The sequence below is a fragment of the Chironomus tepperi genome, unplaced genomic scaffold (genome assembly GCF_022539635.2).
Source record: "Chironomus tepperi strain 1889 unplaced genomic scaffold, CSIRO-AGI_Ctep_v1 contig_16, whole genome shotgun sequence".
NCBI lineage: Eukaryota > Metazoa > Arthropoda > Insecta > Diptera > Chironomidae > Chironomus > Chironomus tepperi.
This window is the reverse complement of record NW_027226138.1, coordinates 1,215,181-1,233,002: the sequence shown is the minus strand read 5'-3', so window position 1 is coordinate 1,233,002 and position 17,822 is coordinate 1,215,181. Positions and strand designations below refer to the sequence as shown.

The 17,822-nt window shown below is 32.7% G+C and overlaps 4 protein-coding genes and 1 long non-coding RNA gene across 7 annotated transcripts in view; 4 read left to right on the top strand and 1 right to left on the bottom strand.

Annotated features, from left to right (window-relative positions):
* Nucleotides 1-17,822, top strand: part of LOC139092576 (adult cuticle protein 1-like) — a 58,804-nt gene that overhangs the window by 4,573 nt on the left and 36,409 nt on the right. The gene's annotated exons all lie outside the window — the stretch shown is intronic.
* LOC139092623 (fatty acyl-CoA reductase wat-like) lies at nucleotides 254-6,437 on the top strand. Of its 2 annotated transcripts, none has more exons than XM_070643110.1 (10): nucleotides 254-298; nucleotides 3,981-4,057; nucleotides 4,250-4,383; nucleotides 4,442-4,756; nucleotides 4,811-4,931; nucleotides 5,021-5,164; nucleotides 5,325-5,460; nucleotides 5,520-5,762; nucleotides 5,817-6,074; nucleotides 6,134-6,436. In XM_070643110.1, the coding sequence occupies exons 2-10, from the start codon at nucleotides 3,994-3,996 to the stop codon at nucleotides 6,282-6,284; spliced, it is 1,566 nt and encodes a 521-aa protein (XP_070499211.1). In that variant the 5' UTR covers nucleotides 254-298; nucleotides 3,981-3,993; the 3' UTR covers nucleotides 6,285-6,436. The 2 variants fall into 2 exon arrangements, with proteins under 2 accessions (XP_070499211.1, XP_070499203.1); XM_070643102.1 differs by lacking the exon at nucleotides 254-298 and adding an exon at nucleotides 3,085-3,155 and having other exon boundaries at nucleotides 6,134-6,437.
* Nucleotides 8,723-11,215, top strand: LOC139091865 (putative fatty acyl-CoA reductase CG5065). The gene is made up of 11 exons (XM_070642106.1): nucleotides 8,723-8,780; nucleotides 8,904-9,037; nucleotides 9,098-9,412; nucleotides 9,464-9,683; nucleotides 9,750-9,786; nucleotides 9,858-9,925; nucleotides 10,133-10,202; nucleotides 10,265-10,370; nucleotides 10,527-10,554; nucleotides 10,610-10,718; nucleotides 10,813-11,215. The coding sequence occupies exons 1-11, from the start codon at nucleotides 8,723-8,725 to the stop codon at nucleotides 11,213-11,215; spliced, it is 1,548 nt and encodes a 515-aa protein (XP_070498207.1).
* Nucleotides 11,665-15,453, bottom strand: LOC139092916 (fatty acyl-CoA reductase 1-like). 2 transcript variants are annotated; one of them, XM_070643495.1, is made up of 6 exons: nucleotides 15,079-15,453; nucleotides 14,212-15,006; nucleotides 12,782-12,806; nucleotides 12,458-12,667; nucleotides 12,109-12,397; nucleotides 11,665-11,969 (listed from the first exon to the last, which is right to left on the bottom strand). In XM_070643495.1, exons 2-6 carry the CDS (start codon nucleotides 14,941-14,943, stop codon nucleotides 11,726-11,728), a joined length of 1,500 nt encoding a protein of 499 aa, XP_070499596.1. In that variant the 5' UTR covers nucleotides 14,944-15,006; nucleotides 15,079-15,453; the 3' UTR covers nucleotides 11,665-11,725. The 2 variants fall into 2 exon arrangements, with proteins under 2 accessions (XP_070499596.1, XP_070499602.1); XM_070643501.1 differs by having other exon boundaries at nucleotides 14,212-15,453.
* On the top strand, nucleotides 17,161-17,817 carry LOC139093415 (uncharacterized). The gene is made up of 4 exons (XR_011544685.1): nucleotides 17,161-17,261; nucleotides 17,331-17,450; nucleotides 17,506-17,533; nucleotides 17,688-17,817. It is a non-coding gene; the product is annotated as an uncharacterized lncRNA (long non-coding RNA).

Below are 17,822 nucleotides of genomic sequence, written 5' to 3'. Positions count from 1 at the left end.
TATAAACAACTGTTAAGTCTAACAAAATTGACCATGAAGGGCTAAAAAAATAGGCAGACAATAAATGAGAGATTATGAGAAGTAACAAAACATAAGGCATGAAACCAAATAAACGTCATCAATATCAGGTCGCATAAATTTTGTGAAGACTATAAAATACCCAAAAAATAACTTGTTTCCATCTTGTGTCTAACGTAGAAAATATCTTTACTGTATGCAAATTTCTAAAGACTTCGTAGCTGATCGTCTTCAGTCTTAATTTGATTTTCATTTCGTTTACACGTGGAAAAATTCAAAGGTTGGATATATTTTACATCAATTTTAATTATGTAACCTTTAAATTTGGTGATATAATGTGCTTAAGTTAAAGAACAATTCATGCATTAGACAGCATTTAGATCCTTGAAATGAAATGCATCATTGGATCTAGATTTTTGTTTTCAATGCATCATTAAAATTGGCATTTCGGAGTGCTTTTCAACTTTAATCTTTATATTTTGCCACAAAAATAAGAAAAATTAAAATCAAGAATATAGACTCAGAATATTTTCAATGTTATATGATTTATGTGCCTCTCATGACTAAACTGAAGAAGAAATGTGTGTGATATAAAATTTCTATACGTATCGAGAGTTGTCAATGCTAAAGTAAAGATGATAATAAATCATTATTCATTTAAGACATGTGAAATTTACTGTACATTTTTGGAGAAAAAACAGAAAGTTTATACTTTGGATATTTGCCTCACCTTCCATACATCAAATATTTTGATAAATTTGGAATGCAACATAGTTTGAACATTTGAATATTTATAATATTAATGAGATTTAAAACTCAAATTTACATTGATACCTCTTGGACTTTGAAGATTAAGTTATAATCTTTCTTACTTCGATGACCGTACAGAACAATTGTATTCAAAGACTATTCAAAAATGTCGTCTAAAGCTAAGGCTATCGCTGGTTACAGCTTGGCATATCTGATTTCAAGTTCAATACTCTTTCAATCGATAGCTACCTTCCATGAGATTTTTGAACGCCCACTTGATATTTTGTCACCCACAAAATCAGTACTTTGTGTGCCCTACTTAATGGAGCGACAACAGCTCGTCTAATGATATGTCCAGCTCGTCAAGCCTGTTCACATTAACTCTTCTTTTAATATCGGCATATTTAAAGAATTTATATATTTCGGATTTGATCCTGCACTTAAAAATAAAGCTTTCCTTTTTATAATCAAATACGACTCTGAGTATGCTCTTCGCGAATACGCTAATTGAATACTTATTCATGCGTAGCAGTTATGTTCCATGCCAATTGGGAAAATTATCATCTTATACAAAGTTACTTTGACTAGTCACAAAATATTCTGGATAATTTAGAAAGAAAATTTTCAAAATTTGGCCATTGCAATCTAGTTAAGGTTAAACTTGTAAAACTCGTTCCAAATTGCTATCAGATTAGATGCATAGTTCCAAAAATGTTATAATCTTATATAGCAAAATAAACAAATATTATTGAAAAGTCGTTCTGGTTAACAAAATATCAACAAACAAGAAAGTATCGTGATCTTAATGATTTGCATAAAATAAAGTTTAAAATTCCAATAGAAACTGGAATTAAAAATTTGTTGCATCCAAAAAGTCCGCTAAAGCAGTTATAATGTGAATAAAATTGACGAAAAAGAGAAATGCTCAACGACTTTTTTTTGGTGAAAAGTGAAAATACAAAATGTGTGACAAAGTTTTTGATGATTTCTTTCCTCTTCTTTCTATCAATGACTATTTCATTCCTCAAACTTGTTTGTTACGACATTTTTTTTGGAACTTGTTTGTGATATCATTTTATTGAGATGAATCTTCTTTGTAAATAAATTCACGTGTTGGAACAACAATATAAATATAGCATATACTAAAAATATAAATCCGTGACCTACACAACTTATTATTGGATTGTCTTCATTATAAATTTCAAAGTAGAATTTACAAAAATTCAAGTTTTTTTTTTACATATTTTCAATTTTGAATATTACATTGAAATATTTAGGTGTCAAATTTTTACAATATTATGCTTTTATGCATAAAGCTTCCCAAACAATCAACTTGGCTTTCTAGAGCTTGTTCTATTTAAATATACCAGTTAAGTGCTCTAGAAAGCATTATATCAGCTTACTCTGCACTGAAGAGACTCTCTTTGGTTTTTGGTACTTATCAGTTAATTAGTAATTTTAATGAATTCGACATTAGTGTTTAAAAAATTACAATTTCAATCGTAGGAGTGAAATTCGAATAATCATTATTGCATTGAAAAAATCCAAGTTTTTTAATGAAAATTCAAATTTCATTTCAATTAAAATCCCATTTTTGGATCGAAATTCGAATAATGATTATTCAATAATTTCAATCTAAAATTGGATCAAAATTAAATGATTCGATCCAAAGATTTTAATTAAAATGATTTGTATGAAAATTTTCTTTGTGTTTTGTAATTATGAATGGAATGCATTTTTCAAGGAACTGAATGCAATTTTGAATGAATTACTGCATATTTGAGTTCAAACTGGTCATATGGTCCTTAATAGGCATAAAGGAAGTAGTGGAACTGCTTAGTTCCGCAGATCTGACCCCCTCTCTAAAATGTCATGAAACGTCCAGAAAGGAAATAAAAATTTTTTTTTGGCAGTTCCAGTCAGTTGGACATAACCAGTATAACCAACAAAAATTAGGGAAAACTGATAATCGAATTAAACATAATATTCGTTTATCAATTCTTATAATTCTGTTATGGTCTCATTCCATTCGGTTCCATCTTGAAACAGGAGTCTCTCCTATTCGACGTGTATCGTGCTGGTATTAGTAATATCTTAAGCTTTTATGAGGGTTTGCAAATGGTAGTGACGCACAATACAGTTGTCCAACGTCCTTCAGCCTTTACTTCCCAAGTACCTACTTCCACTCTCCGTGTTGCATTCCTGGCTATGCCAATTCGCTCCAATTGAGCATGAGGCCTGGTAAGCCCACCCTTGTTAAACAACCTTAAGGCACTAAACGTTGCAAAATAGTCAATGGACAGATTTATAGAAAGATAGAGCTGTCTATAGATGTTCTTTAAACGCGGCAATGAGCTTCCGTGCGCCCCAGTAAAGGAAGTGAGTAAGTAAGTATTATTGATATTACATTGTGTCTTAAGCATTCACGGTCCTCTATAATAATTTTAAAAATATTTTACCATGTCCATCGGTTATGTCCAACTGACTGGAACTGCCAAAAAAAATTTTTTATTTCCTTTCTGGACGTTTCATGACATTTTAGAGAGGGGGTCAGATCTGCGGAACTAAGCAGTTCCACTACTTCCTTTATGCCTATTAAGGACCATATGACCAGTTTGAACTCAAATATGCAGTAATTCATTCAAAATTGCATTCAGTTCCTTGAAAAATGCATTCCATTCATAATTACAAAACACAAAGAAAATTTTCATACAAATCATTTTAATTAAAATCTTTGGATCGAATCATTTAATTTTGATCCAATTTTTAGGATTGAAATTATTGAATAATCATTATTCGAATTTCGATCCAAAAAATGGGATTTTAATTGAAATGAAATTTGAATTTTCATTAAAAAACTTGGATTTTTTCAATGCAATAATGATTATTCGAATTTCACTCCTACGATTGAAATTGTAATTTTTTAAACACTATTCGACATCGATCTCCAGAATATATCGAAGGAGAGACATCGAAAATCCATACTGATTAAAACGTAGCACATGTAAAATTGCCAATAAAAATTGGGTTCGTCCGAAACTGCAGGTCTGTAGACCTGAAAATAATTATGTTTAAAATCGAAAACTGTAGGTTTACGCATCTAAAACACAATAAATGCTGACCTGTGGTTCTAGACCCAACACTACGAAAAATCTTAGAAAAATGTGAAAATTTAATTAAAATCATCTAAAATGTGAACATAATTCTTTTAGTAAAAACTCGATCATGGCAGCAGAAGAAGACCGTTTGGCAAAAGCCTTTGAAAATAAAATAATCTTTCTCACAGGAGGTAAGTAAAAAGCATTGCTCGAGACTGAAGCTTCAAAGCATTTTTTAATAGTCTTAATCTTGATTCCGAGATTACGGTAAACTCTCCTGCTAATGCATTAATCATGCAAGCAAAAAGAGTTTGGATTGTGTAAAAAATTATCTATAAAGTCGTACATCACGTATTTAATTAACCTTTTATTGATTTATTCAGGCACCGGCTTTATGGGTAAAATTTTCATCGAGCGTTTATTGCGAGACACAGAAGTTGGAAAAATTTATCTTTTGGTACGACCTAAACGTGGAAAGACTCCTCGACAACGAGTCATTGAGATATTTGATGACCTTGTAAGCATTGATTAAATATTTTTGAATGAACCGTCCTTAATGACTTTATAATTGCTAGCTTTTCGAACGACTAAAGGAGAAGATGAGCATAGAAACAATTTTATCTAAAACACATGTAATCTGTGGAAATTGTGAAGAATTAAACATTGGAATGTCGGAAGAAGATCGACAGTTCATCATTGAGAATATCACCCAAATTTTCCACTTTGCTGCCACGATTCGATTTGATGAAGCAATGAAAAAAGCTGTTTTGATGAATACAAGAGGCTCAAGAGAAATGCTTAAGCTTGCATTAGAATGTAAAAAACTTGAGCTTTATGGACATATGTCAACAGCTTATTGTCATTTGCATGTACAATTTCTACTTGAACAGGTTAGATCATTAAAATGTTTTATGATGCAAGGAACTAATTATTGTATTTTTCAGCCATATGATCCACCTGCAGATCCAAATGAAATCATTGCAATGATTGAAAGCATGCCGGATGAAGAGATTGAGAATCAATCTAAAGGAATTTTGGAAAAGCTGAATTTACCAAATACTTATGGTAAGTGATATACATTTTTCTTATTACTGAACGGACGTGCTGTCCGTAATGTATATGACATTTATGTATAATTAAAATAATCTTTACAGCTTTTACGAAGTCGTTAGCCGAAGCACTTGTCGTTGAAGCACGAAATAAGCATAAACTACCAGTATTAATATTCAGACCTTCAATTATTCTTGCTACATGGCGTGATCCTATTCCTGGATATGTTGATAACTTTAATGGACCTAGTAAGTATCCCCGAGCTGCACACCGTGCTAGCATGGGCAATGCTACGTCTCCGTATTTACGATAAGACGTGAAATTGCCCTAACGACACGTGACTCTGCATTGTGTCGCTCGGGATCAATATTTAAGCTGTTTGATATTCATAATGCATTTTTCTTTTAGTTGGATTGATGCTTGCTGTTGGAAAAGGTGTTGCAAGAAGCATGTATTGCGACCAAAAAAGTTATGGCGATTTTGTGCCCGTTGATATTGCAATTAATGCATTGTTCATATCTGTTTGGAACTTCTACACTTACAAGTATGGAAAACACATTAACATCAATAATATTAACTTAACATGCTTGCTTTATATTTCAGGAATGAAGATCACTTTATAATTCATTTTACGAGTTCCAATGAAATTCGTCTGACTTGGGAGGACATGGCTATTTTGGGAAAGGAAACAATTCAAAATGACTATCCATTTAACCAAATTTTATGGTATCCAAGCATCACAATGACACAATATCGTTGGCTACACAATATTAGAGCTTTCTTATTCCATTGGATTCCTGCTTATGTTGTTGACTTTTTGCTTCAAATGTTGGGTTATCAGCCATTGTAAGGAACTACTCTAATTAATTTTAAATGATTTTAATATTAATATTTTTACAGCATGAAGAAAGCTGCATTAAGAGTTGATAAAGCTGTTGAAGTCCTGGAATATTATGCTAACAATCAATGGGATTTTGATGCCAGTATTCAATGCTTATTCAAGAGTAGACTTACTCCATATGAAGAAGAAAAATACAAGGTTAATGCACGAGGAATCAGCATTCGTCAAGTATTTTCGGAAAGTGCTCTCGGACTTCGTCGATATGTCGATAAAACTCCCGACAGTATGATTCCTGCAGCATTTCGGTTATTAAAAATGTAAGTTAAAATGAAATTACAAGGATTTATAGCAATAACATCCTGTTCCTTAATTCCAGAATGAACATAGTCGATAAAGTCACCAAATTAGTGGTCTATGGAAGTTTATTTTATTGGCTATATACATTAATTTTAGCTTTGATTGGTGGTGCCAACATTCCGTTTACAATTTTAAAGCTCCTATTTTGTATTTTTGCAATTCTTATTTAAATTTTTTGTCACTTAAATACTTTCTTTATTTAAATTAAACTTTTTAAACTGGAAGTAGTTATTAAATATCTTCAATTCTTGTTATATAAGACATTTATGTTAATTTTATAAGATTTGTTAATTTAAATGCTAAAGGGATTAAATAAATTTGGTATATAATATCTGACAATAATGAATTAAAAATTTAAGTGTCCTAAGAACGAGGAAATTTATAGATGTGCAAAAGCGTGTCGTGGCTTAAAACAGTATAAAGCAGTGGTGGGCAACCTGTGTGCCGCAACACATTAGTGTGCTACAAATTTTTTGCTTGGAAATGCCTGAACCGTATGTCATTTGCGATTTCGATCAAAGCTGATCAACTAAGTGCGCCGCGAAAAATAAAAGGTTGGACACCACTGGATTAAAGTGTGAGGACTTGCCACACAGATGCACTTAAATGTAGACGGTTCTAGAACTACAGATTATTTGTGCAATTGTAACCAATTCAAAGCTGAATGATGGACCAAAGATCGCTGGATCGAGAATCTCGAAACTTCTATGCCACCGCAGTGACCAAGCTATTTCAAAATACAAGACATAGTTACGAAAATTTAGCAATTTTAAGTATTTTAACTGACAGAAGTCATGTTTCTTAAATGTTTATTTGCTTAACTGCATAGCATAATGTTTTATGTACATATGGTTGAAAAAGTTAAGTACGATCATAACATATGATGAAGATTATTGAAGCGAAACAGCGTATTTACCGAACGAGAGAATAGCGAATTGCTGAGAATAATGCAATTTTTTCCCTTTCCTTTAAAAAATTGCTAGGCTTACGGAGTAAACTGCACTCAGTTCAGTTGTTGATTTTGTTGCATTCGGACGCTTCTCAAAGAAGAAAACTTCAACTAGATTCAAAACGGTAATACGAGATATAAAGTGAAGAAAGAAGGATTCCTGTTTATTTACAGTACGAGAATGATAGATTAAGTTGTGCATTTATGTCACATAAAAGTTGTTTTAACTGCAGAAATTTTAAAGTTCAAATCAATTAATTTTTTTGAAAAAAGTGAAAGGAGTCATTGGATGTACTTGTGCATTTACTTTATATGCAAAAGTGATAAAAATTCCCAAAGAATACGTTCATTGATGCAATGAATATTTTAGGCTTAAACCTGTTTTACAGCCTGTTGTAAAATGCACTTCTTACATAATTTTTCTCTTACCAGACATTCGACTTAATTCTCTTTCTCTTGCGTACTCGATGCAATGACCAAGCATGGTATTCATGTGCTAAATTTCTCATGTTGCGCATAAATTCTTCCTAAGATCTATTTCGAAATCCATAGCATTTCTATAATGATCATTAAAAAAAGTGCATAAATAAGTGACTACCGTAGCATGCATGCTTTTTACGCGTAATTGATTCCGTAGCTTATTTTTTTTTTTTTTTTTTTTTGAATTCTAGTTCAAAAGTAGTTATTTCGTTGCAACTTGCAATACATACGCTAATACGAAATTAGCTGTTTAAATGACGAAACTTAGCTGCATTTCATGAAAACTATTCCCGGAATCCATGCTGATTGCATCAGTATCTCACGAAGTTTAAAGTACATTCCTAGCAGCACATTGCGGCAAACTGCATTTTACGCTGTAAAAATGGATCTAAATCAGCTGTAACGGTGATATCAAGACAACATCGCGTCTTACCGTTAATACGGATACGTGCCGATGCTCTAGCGCAGTAGTGGGCAACCTTTTATATCTAGGTGATTAGCCTTAACCGAAATCGCATTGAACACACAGTTCATAGCACTTTCAAGAATTTATGGAGGCACACTTGAGTGCCTCGGCTCACAGGCTGCCCATCACTGCTCTAGCGAGCACACTGTTCTTTACCGGCATTACTGACCTTAGATCATATCAACGCATTTATAATACAATTAAAAATTCGCGAATATTTTTAATTAGGTAGACATTAAAAAAACCTGCTCATCACTAAATAAATATTATTCACCTTTAACCTTCGGATAATAAGCTGATTATTAATAATTAAATTGTTTAAGTCATTCTAATTAGTTCCACAAAGAAGATGTATTGCAAGTGCTTATTCCTAAATGTATTTTAAGCGAATTCGTGATGTTTATTTTTCATGCCTTTTAAATTTTTTATGAATGAACCTCACGTGAATGCATTTATATTTTGATAGATAGTAAAACATTGATTCATAAAACATTAAACATTGCATTACATAAAACATTGAAACAGTGGAAATGAAACAAAACATTGAACGAAAACAATCAAAATAATTTATGAATGAACTTTTTTTTTGTTTTAACAACAGTAATGGGACATAAAAGTTTTTTCATGCCTGACAAGCTATTATTTATTTGCTTTTTGTGTATAAAATGTCATTATTTATAGATAAATCATAATCAACTTATAAGAGCATCATAATGGAGGAAGATCGCATTGCACCAATTTTTAAAGATCGTCATATATTTTTGACAGGAGGTACGGAGAGACTTAAGGAATACTTTAGAGACTTGGCATAAGTATGAATTTATTACAGATTAAGTATGCTTTCTGGAGCACAAAACAAGACATAACTCCCACAATAAAACCTAATTTTTATAGGCACCGGCTTTATGGGAAAAGTGTTCGTCGAGAAAATGCTGAGAACAACTGAGGTTGGAATGTTGTACCTCTTAATGCGCCCCAAAAAGGGAAAAAATCCTAAAGACCGTTTAGTTGACATGTTTGCTAATCCAGTAAGCTCTAAAAATATTCAATTCCCTACACATTTTCAACAATAATCTATTTTCTCATAGCTGTTCTCGACGATAAAAAAGCTAAAAACTATGGATGAATTATTGAGTAAAATTACCATAATAAATGGCGATTGTGCTGTCGTAGGCTTAGGAATATCGGAACAAGATCGTCAACTTATAACTGAGAATGTCACCTTAATTTATCATTTTGCGGCTACAATTCGATTTGATGAGAAACTTAAGAAAGCAGTAGAACTGAATACAAGAGGCACACGTGAGATGATTACTTTGGCAAAGGAATGCAAGCAGCTTGATATGTTTGGATATATGTCCACATCATATTGTCACTTGCATATAAGCTTCCTTTTGGAAAAGGTAAATAATTTTTATAAAGTAATATCAAGTCACAATTTTATCTTTTTATAGCCATATGATCCACCAGCAGACCCACACAGAATCATCAACTCAGTTGAGCTTTTAACCGAAAATGAAGTGGAATCTATGGCTTCAAAAATATTAGGAAATTTGCCGAACTCGTACGCTTTTACAAAAGCACTCGCGGAAGCTTTAGTCAATGAAGCATGTCAAAATGATAAGTTACCGGCTATGATATTGCGACCATCTATTGTTATTCCTACTTTGGCAGGTAAATATCTGGAGATGTTAAATTTATTTTGACGAGTTCCTTGCTAAACTCTATCATTTCTTGTAGATCCAATAAGGGGTTGGTCAGACAACTTAAATGGACCGTAAGTTTGAGCGGCATTAAAATTTTACAATAAGTCGGTAAAGTAGAATTCTAATGAAAATTATATTTTAGTGCTGGATTGATGATCGGAGCTGGAAAAGGTGTCATTCGAACAATTTATTGTGATCAGAAAAGTTATGGTAATGCTTAAAATCTGAGCTCGATGTTGACTCCTAACATCCACAGAGCATGCTTTCTTGGCACAACTGTCGTACCAAAAGCGGTCTCGTTGCATATTAGGGGACTCGACCCAAATCGACTTTCCCTTACAAAACCCTAGTCGGCTTTGAGCTCTGCTTAAAATAATCAAAATATTCTTATCAATTAATGCTGTAAAATTATTAAAGGTGATTTCCTTCCTGTTGACGTTGCAATTAATGGATTGATGGTATGCACGTGGAACTACATCACATTCAAGTAAGAAGTGATAATTCCTATTATTGAAAATTTTGTTTAATCCTATTCATTACCTGTTGCAGTGACCGGGATCATTATATTGTCAACTTTACGAGCTCACAAGATATCAAGGTTACATGGGAAGAGGTCTTGGCAATGGGACAGAAAGCTATAAACGATAAATATCCTGTAAGTAACTAATGTTATTCTTGATGACTTAATATCAGATGTCGAAGTAGTCTCGAATTTTGTATGAAAAAGTCGACTCGACTCCATGTAAAATTCAAGTAGACTTCGAAATCTGCTAAATATAATCTTTTTGACTTTATTTGCATGACAATTTAGATTAATGGAATATTGTGGTATCCAGGAGGTACGTTCCACTTTCACCGAATAATAAACATCTATAATTGCTCTAATTTTTACAGGAAACATGTCCAAACATCGTTGGGTCCATAAAATAAAAGCTGTTCTATTCCACTGGATCCCAGCATTGCTCATAGATACTCTACTATTCTGTCTTGGGTATAAGCCAATGTAAGTATCATATTCAGTGACTAAAATTAGAGATTCACAAAATTAATTAAAATTTTTTAGTCAAATCTCATTTTAATGTCTTAATTGCTTACAGCTTATGGCGAGTCCATGAAAGAATTGCAAAAGGAATGGAAGTCCTTCAATACTATGCTAATAATCAATGGGATTTCGATAACAAGCATGCAATCGTCATGAGAAGTCGAATGAATGAAATCGAGCTGAAAAAGTATAAAGTAGATGCCAAAGGAATCGATATTTACAAATATTTTGAGGATTGCGTTCTCGGAGGTCGAAGATACTTATTAAAGCAGTCAGATGATATGATTCCGGCAGCTCGACGCATGATGCAAATCATGTGGTTAGTGGACAGATTCTGTAAATTGGTTTTCTACGGTATCCTTTTGTATTGGTTTATGAATCGAGTACTTCCACTATTTGTTTCCCAAAATTCATTGAACCAGTTTTATTCTACTGTCAAAAATGCTTTTAAGGAATAAGTTTTGAATGGTTGTGTTTGTGCTTCATACGGGAATGTTTGTTATATTCTAAGGTTTACTTTGATCAATACTAAAGAACTTCTAGTATATATTGGATAGTAAATAAGGAGCGTAGCCAGTTTTTCCTCTTCTCAATCCCTTGTTCAACTTTCTGTGTTATTCTGTGTTCTTATTCAACTTGTCTGAAAGGCCTGAAAATTTTCAAAGAATTATCATGAGTAGCAAGTCGGTATAGGGTCCAAAATCTAGAACCAGCTCGGCTTGACTCTGGGATGATGTCGGATTTAAACCAACTTTTTCAACAAGTCAGGGTCAGACCGGGTTGTGATCGGATTTTTGGTCGATTAACCGATTTGCGCTATTTGGGTATGGCAAACTATGGTATTTCCTTATCTCACAAATAAGATTTATTTAACCATTTTATTCTTAAACTGTAGAAAATTTATATACAAAATAAAACTTTTTCAATCTAAAAAAATTCACAAAACTTTCACAAAAAAAAATTGAAATCTAAGAAATTTTAATCACTGATTTGTTGGATATTCCAGCATACATTCTCAACAGAAGATATCCGAATCCCATAGCAAATATAGATTTAACAGTAACATCCAGCCAGAAAAGGAAAACAAATTTACGCTTTGCTTCGGGGATGGTGCTGTCATCAAGTTTCATCACAAACCGCCTTGAGCCAATGACCCAATGTTCTACGTACTTATCAAAGTCCAATTTGGATACGTCAAAATTGAACTTTTCTCTGAAATTCAAAGATCAGTAATTAGTATTTACAGTGGAAATTTCTAAAGTTTTAAAGGTTAATGAGATGTTATGCAAGGAAGTGTGTAGTTAGGAATAATTAAGAAAATAACAAATGACGTCACAATAATTAGCTATACCTTTCCTCCACATTCAATCTCTGAACTAATAATTGACAATTCTTTGCATCCCAATTCCATGAATTGTTCAGGAAGTAAGCAAATACTTTCATGGAATCGAAAATTCTCCGTTGAAGTTTAATTGCCCATCGCTTCTTTCCAGCTAGCACAGCACAAATATCAATTAAACAAGCTGGTATGAATTGGAATAATGTAAAGTATAGAAAATAAAAGTAATAATTTGCGCACATTCTTCCTCCTGGATACCAAAATACTTTTGTCGATGGATATTGCTTGTAAGTATTGCGACCTGTCAAATAATGAGGAGCATGTACATAATAGGGAATAATTGTTGTAATTCAATATTTACCAATGTCCAAAAACTCATTCCATGTTAAATGGAATTGCTGACTTGATGTACAATTATAAATTTCAAGTGATTTTGTTGGACTTGACGCAATTGACGCACCAGCAGTAATCACACAATTCGCAACAAAGTCACATGGTATAAGATCGCATGTCAAATCTCCATTACCATGTACCGTACGCAAAATACCTGAACTAGCTCCTAGTAGAACACCTGTATGAATATTGATAAAATCACTAATTACTATTGAGCTTGACTATTTACTTAGAAATCCAGTCATATATCATTATTTTTATGATGATGCAAAATCAAGTGTACACGACTTACCCATTGGACCATTTAAACTATCAACCTGTGTGTAAAACAAATAAAACTTAATTAGCATTTTGGTAATGAATATTTTTTATGGGGTAATATCATCAAATGTCAATAATGATTCAACAAGGTTTAATATGATGCTTGTTTGCTTTTTAATTAAATCATACAAATAGATTAAATCTTTACTGGATTTCGTTCTTGTTTTGATTTATTGAAGCTTCTTCCGATTTTTTAGACGTCGTATTTTATTTCCGTATTTCATGAATAACAATTCTATTTTTGAGAGAACTAGCCAATCAAGCAATCCGCATATTTTGTCGTGAAAATGAATCAAAATCGGTCAGTCATGGTGCTAGATCAGTGGTCATACAGACAAACAAAACTAACACTATTACTGTTAACACATAATAGTGTTGGTAATTTTCAAAAATTTAACGGTCACTTTTTCGCATGACCACATATATATATATATATATATATATTGGGTCGTTCATATGGCATCATATCGATTTTCTAGCGGACTAGCTACTTGAAGTCTAATAAGAATTTACTGCTATTGAGTTCTTAGATATGGCACTAAGCATGAAGCTCACGGCCAATTTGATTGCATCCAGAGCTCAAAGACAAATCTGCTCAGAAAAAATATAGAAAGCCTTCAAATCAGCCCAACTTCAATTTCTGTATACCTAAAATAAAATGCATATCTCCAGTCAATTCCTCTTAAATTCTGCATTTTAAAGTTCATGCCAATTTGCTATAAATACGAGTACGTAATGTAAATACGAGTTTAATCCAATTCAAGTAATCATATAAAAATAAGAATGCATGCTGAGTTAACGAAGAGTAATCGTGCGTGTAGGAAAATCCATAAACTTTGAATGAAGAAATAGGTAGTGACGAAAAAGTGGCAAAAATAATCCGATCGGTATTACAAATTTGCTGATATTTTCTCAACTAAGCACTAAGTTGGTTACGTTCTCATGTAAGGTTTATCAAAAAATTGGGTTTTTGGCAGAAATCGAAGTTAAATTGGGTTTTGTATGAGGAAGTCAAGTCGATTCGAATTTTGTGTGAAGAATTTGAGTCGACTGTATATAAGATTCGAGACTTCCAGCTCTAGTTTTTGATTCCTCTCCCATTTTTATAACTGTACTAAACTTGCATGCTAGGCAATGTTCGGAAATTGCATATTGATAATAATAACACTTTTAGACTTCCGCAGTAACGATTTGTAGCAAAATTATCAATCAAAATTTGTAGTCCGTAACCAAATCGAACACTCACTTCCGTCTTAAGTATCACTTAATTTCCGAACATTCCCTTACGGATCAATACAGGAGAGAGAGTAGACATTACAGAAACAAAACAGGACAGACCATTCAAAAGTTGGACACAAGCAATAAACGATCCCTTAAAAATAACACAATTTATCTACTTACCCATCCCATTTCAGGTTCCATATTTGATGGAGTAACGATGGACGGACGAACAATTGTTATAGGAAGATGCTCAAAATCTGACACTAATTTCTCAGACAAATGTTTAGTAAGGACATAAGTATTTGGAAAAATTTCCAGTGCCTTTTCACACAAAGCCTCAAGTTCATCATTGTCATTTTTCTCAAACAAGTCAAGGAACAGCTTATAGTCAATAAATGGATCGTAAATCTTTTCAAAAATCACTTTCTGATTCGTATTTGAGTATGCAGTCGAGACATGAACGAATGCTTTAAGATTATCACATTTTTCTGCCAATTGTAGCATGTTCTTAGTGCTGATTGTATTTAATTGTAGTGCAACTCTTATTGGCTCATCAAATCTCACACTAGCTGCACAATGAATAATAATATTCAAATTCTTTGCCAAATGTTCTTCATCACTTTCCGAAATTCCCATTTTTGGTTCCATCAAGTCACCTTCGACGGGAATTAATTTATCAAAGATGCTTGCATCCATTTTGCGCACATTATTAAAAACTATGGAATTTTTAAAATTCTCAAATCTTTTAGCCAATCCATCGCCCTTCTTGGATCTCAATAATATGTAAATATTTTTAAGCTTTTTACAGTCACGCAATAACTTTTCCACAAGAACTTTTCCTATAAATCCAGTTGCACCGCTCACGAGAACGGACTGATCCTCGTATGTTTTTTCTACAAATACTTCACGCATCTTTACTCGACAAGCGCTAAAACAAGACTGACTTAACAATTCCTAAACGTGAATATGTTTGAGCTATAAAAAATAATATAAAGTAAAGAAGTTAAATGTGTAATGTGTAATGGGTCATCAACATTATGTACTTACACTTTTGTTGTGTTATGACTTACAGTAAATTGAGAATCTTGTTTACGTTTTATTTTAATTCTTTTTTATGCTTCCAATTGCATTATTCTTACTGTTGCTTTAATTGTAACTTTATTTATCGATTTGGCGAGCTACTTAAGTTCTGGGAATGCATTTTAATTATGAATATTGAAGAGCAACACTTCAAATCAGGTGAATGCAATGCTAATGTTCCAGTTTGTTCTTTCAAAGTTGCTAATTAGTGTGGATAGTCTTGAAGTTCTAGTTCTTAACTCACCTTAAGATCGTGTGCATTGATCTGTTTCTTGCAATCGAATCAAAAACATTTTGGATTTAACCTTAAATCAAACTCAAACAAAACCAGGCACAAACTTATTGCAATAGAACCAGCTTGTCATTATGCTTAGTTTGGCTGGAAAATCCAAAAAACTTGTATTGATAGCTAAGAAGCAAATTAAGAAACCTTGATATAAACATCTTTAAAACTAATCTGATGCAATTTGATTCTTCAAGGACATCATATGCTTTTATAATAATTAGTCAAAAACTATAAGCAAGTGAGTTATTCAATTAGAAGCTTATATTGTCATGACTTATGAGTATTCTTTGTCATATCAACAGCACTCTACAGAATGATTGAAGGATTGTCTCGGATGGGAATTGAACTACAAAAGAAAGATTTATATTTCCAGTCTGTTGTCTAGCCAATTGGTCACAAAGGCTTACTCTTAAACTGGCAGATTCGCCTACACATGACTCAATGTCTCAGATACCACTCTGCTTACACAGCACAGGATTAATGCGTTCAGAGTAGTAAATGATGATTAGAGGAGATAGGTAAATCTGACATGTGCAATTTTAAGTTCCGAGAATTTAAATAAGAATCAATTCTAAGATGTTTTCTTAATGGCTCATTCCTGAACGACACAAATAAAGATAACTCCGTCATGAAACTATTCAGACTCTGCAAAGCCTCTTATTAACATCAAATGGAAGTCGCTTCTATATGGATCACATTTGGGATCAAATAGGGTAGATAGCGAAAAAGAAGCAGTGACTTAGTGGTTAGAAAGTCGGCTTATCGACCATAAAGACCCGGGTTCGATCCTCCAACGCTTTTGTCATTTGTGTCCTCATGATTGAATAAGCTGTCTAGAGTCTTCTAGAATCTAGAGCTTTAATTTTACATAGAGTACATCAAAGTCAACTTGATTTCAAGATCATCTTGAGAACCTTAGAAAATCCCAAATTGAATCATCAAAACATTGTTCCAGAATAAATAATGTAATAATGTAGAAATTCGTTCCAATTTAGCGATGATGTCGCAAGAATAACATTAATTACTGGAAAATTGTAATTTCCTTCATTAGTGTCAATATTTGACGGTCGTAAACGTGAGAAAAAATTCAAATTATATTCAAATTATCAAAATATAATACATGCTTGTTGCTTTATGTAATTATACTAATTATGAGCAGCTGATTTCACATGAATGGAAATAACATGCAAAGAATTAGTTTTAAAAATGTTCGTCGCGAGTGATTTAGTTATTATTCAATATTTACTCAGATTTACGATATGTCAGTGCCGTGCTGAACAATACATTGCACTTGATCTTGACTAATTTTCAAGGAAATTTCTTTAAGTTAACCACAAATACATATTTCATAAGTTATGCCATGACGTGCACTTGTGTACTTAAAATAGAAATTGAGCATTAGTTATAATTTTAGGGCAAACCTTGATCACTAAATTGTTTTTTTTAACACGCTTATTGTTGCTTCACATCGGATAATAATAATTACATGATGCGTGTCTCCCGAGCAGCATAGTAGGGCGGTCCGTAAAATTGGTGTCGATATCAGCCGTCATGATGTCGTCAGAGCACTTTCGTGGCATGACGGTGATGCGGCGACGCACTAGTAGCCTACCAAACACACTATGCTGCTCGGGTCTTATTATTTAGTAAAGTTGTACCTTTTTTTAATTAATTAAATAAATTGCGATATAATTTGGATAATTAATCAAGAACATCGCTCATTAGAACTAACTTTACTACAGTCTATATAGTCACAATGCAGCAACAGAAGGAACAAGAACAAGAAATTGTCGATGTATATTATGTTGTAAAGCCGATCTTCTACTTTTCAAGGTTTTGTGGATTGTGGATACATTCGTTGAAGGTCAATATAGCATTACCTATGCCAATATCTTGCAACTATAATAGCTTTATATTCTATTTAATTGTTTAGCGTTCATCGCCCGCTTTTTCTACAGGAAATTTAGTTTATTTCTTTCTTCTACTCTCTGTCTATGGATATTTCTTCTACATCAACATCGATGAACACTTTTGGATTGAAAAGTTCGGACGGGTGAGTTAATGCATGAAGCATAACTTTACACTTAATAATAATAATTCTTTTCAAGGTTGCTGGCTCTGATATTCAAACTTATGGTAAGTGTTGCAACACTAAATGGATCAATTCAATAGATTAATTAAGGCTGATTAAGTTTTGTACTTAATAATACTTATTTTGTTATTAGCAATAATTGAACACACATTTTTGATACTTTATAGTAATTTATCATTTTCTGTCCACTTGTTGCAGGTACATGGTGTCAAGTTCTATCAGGATTATTAATCGGTAATATTGATTTTTATTCAGTTCTAGTTGTATTCTATAAATAGAATATGCAAGTACTTCATTTATGATATATTTGGTAACATAACTGAATATGACATA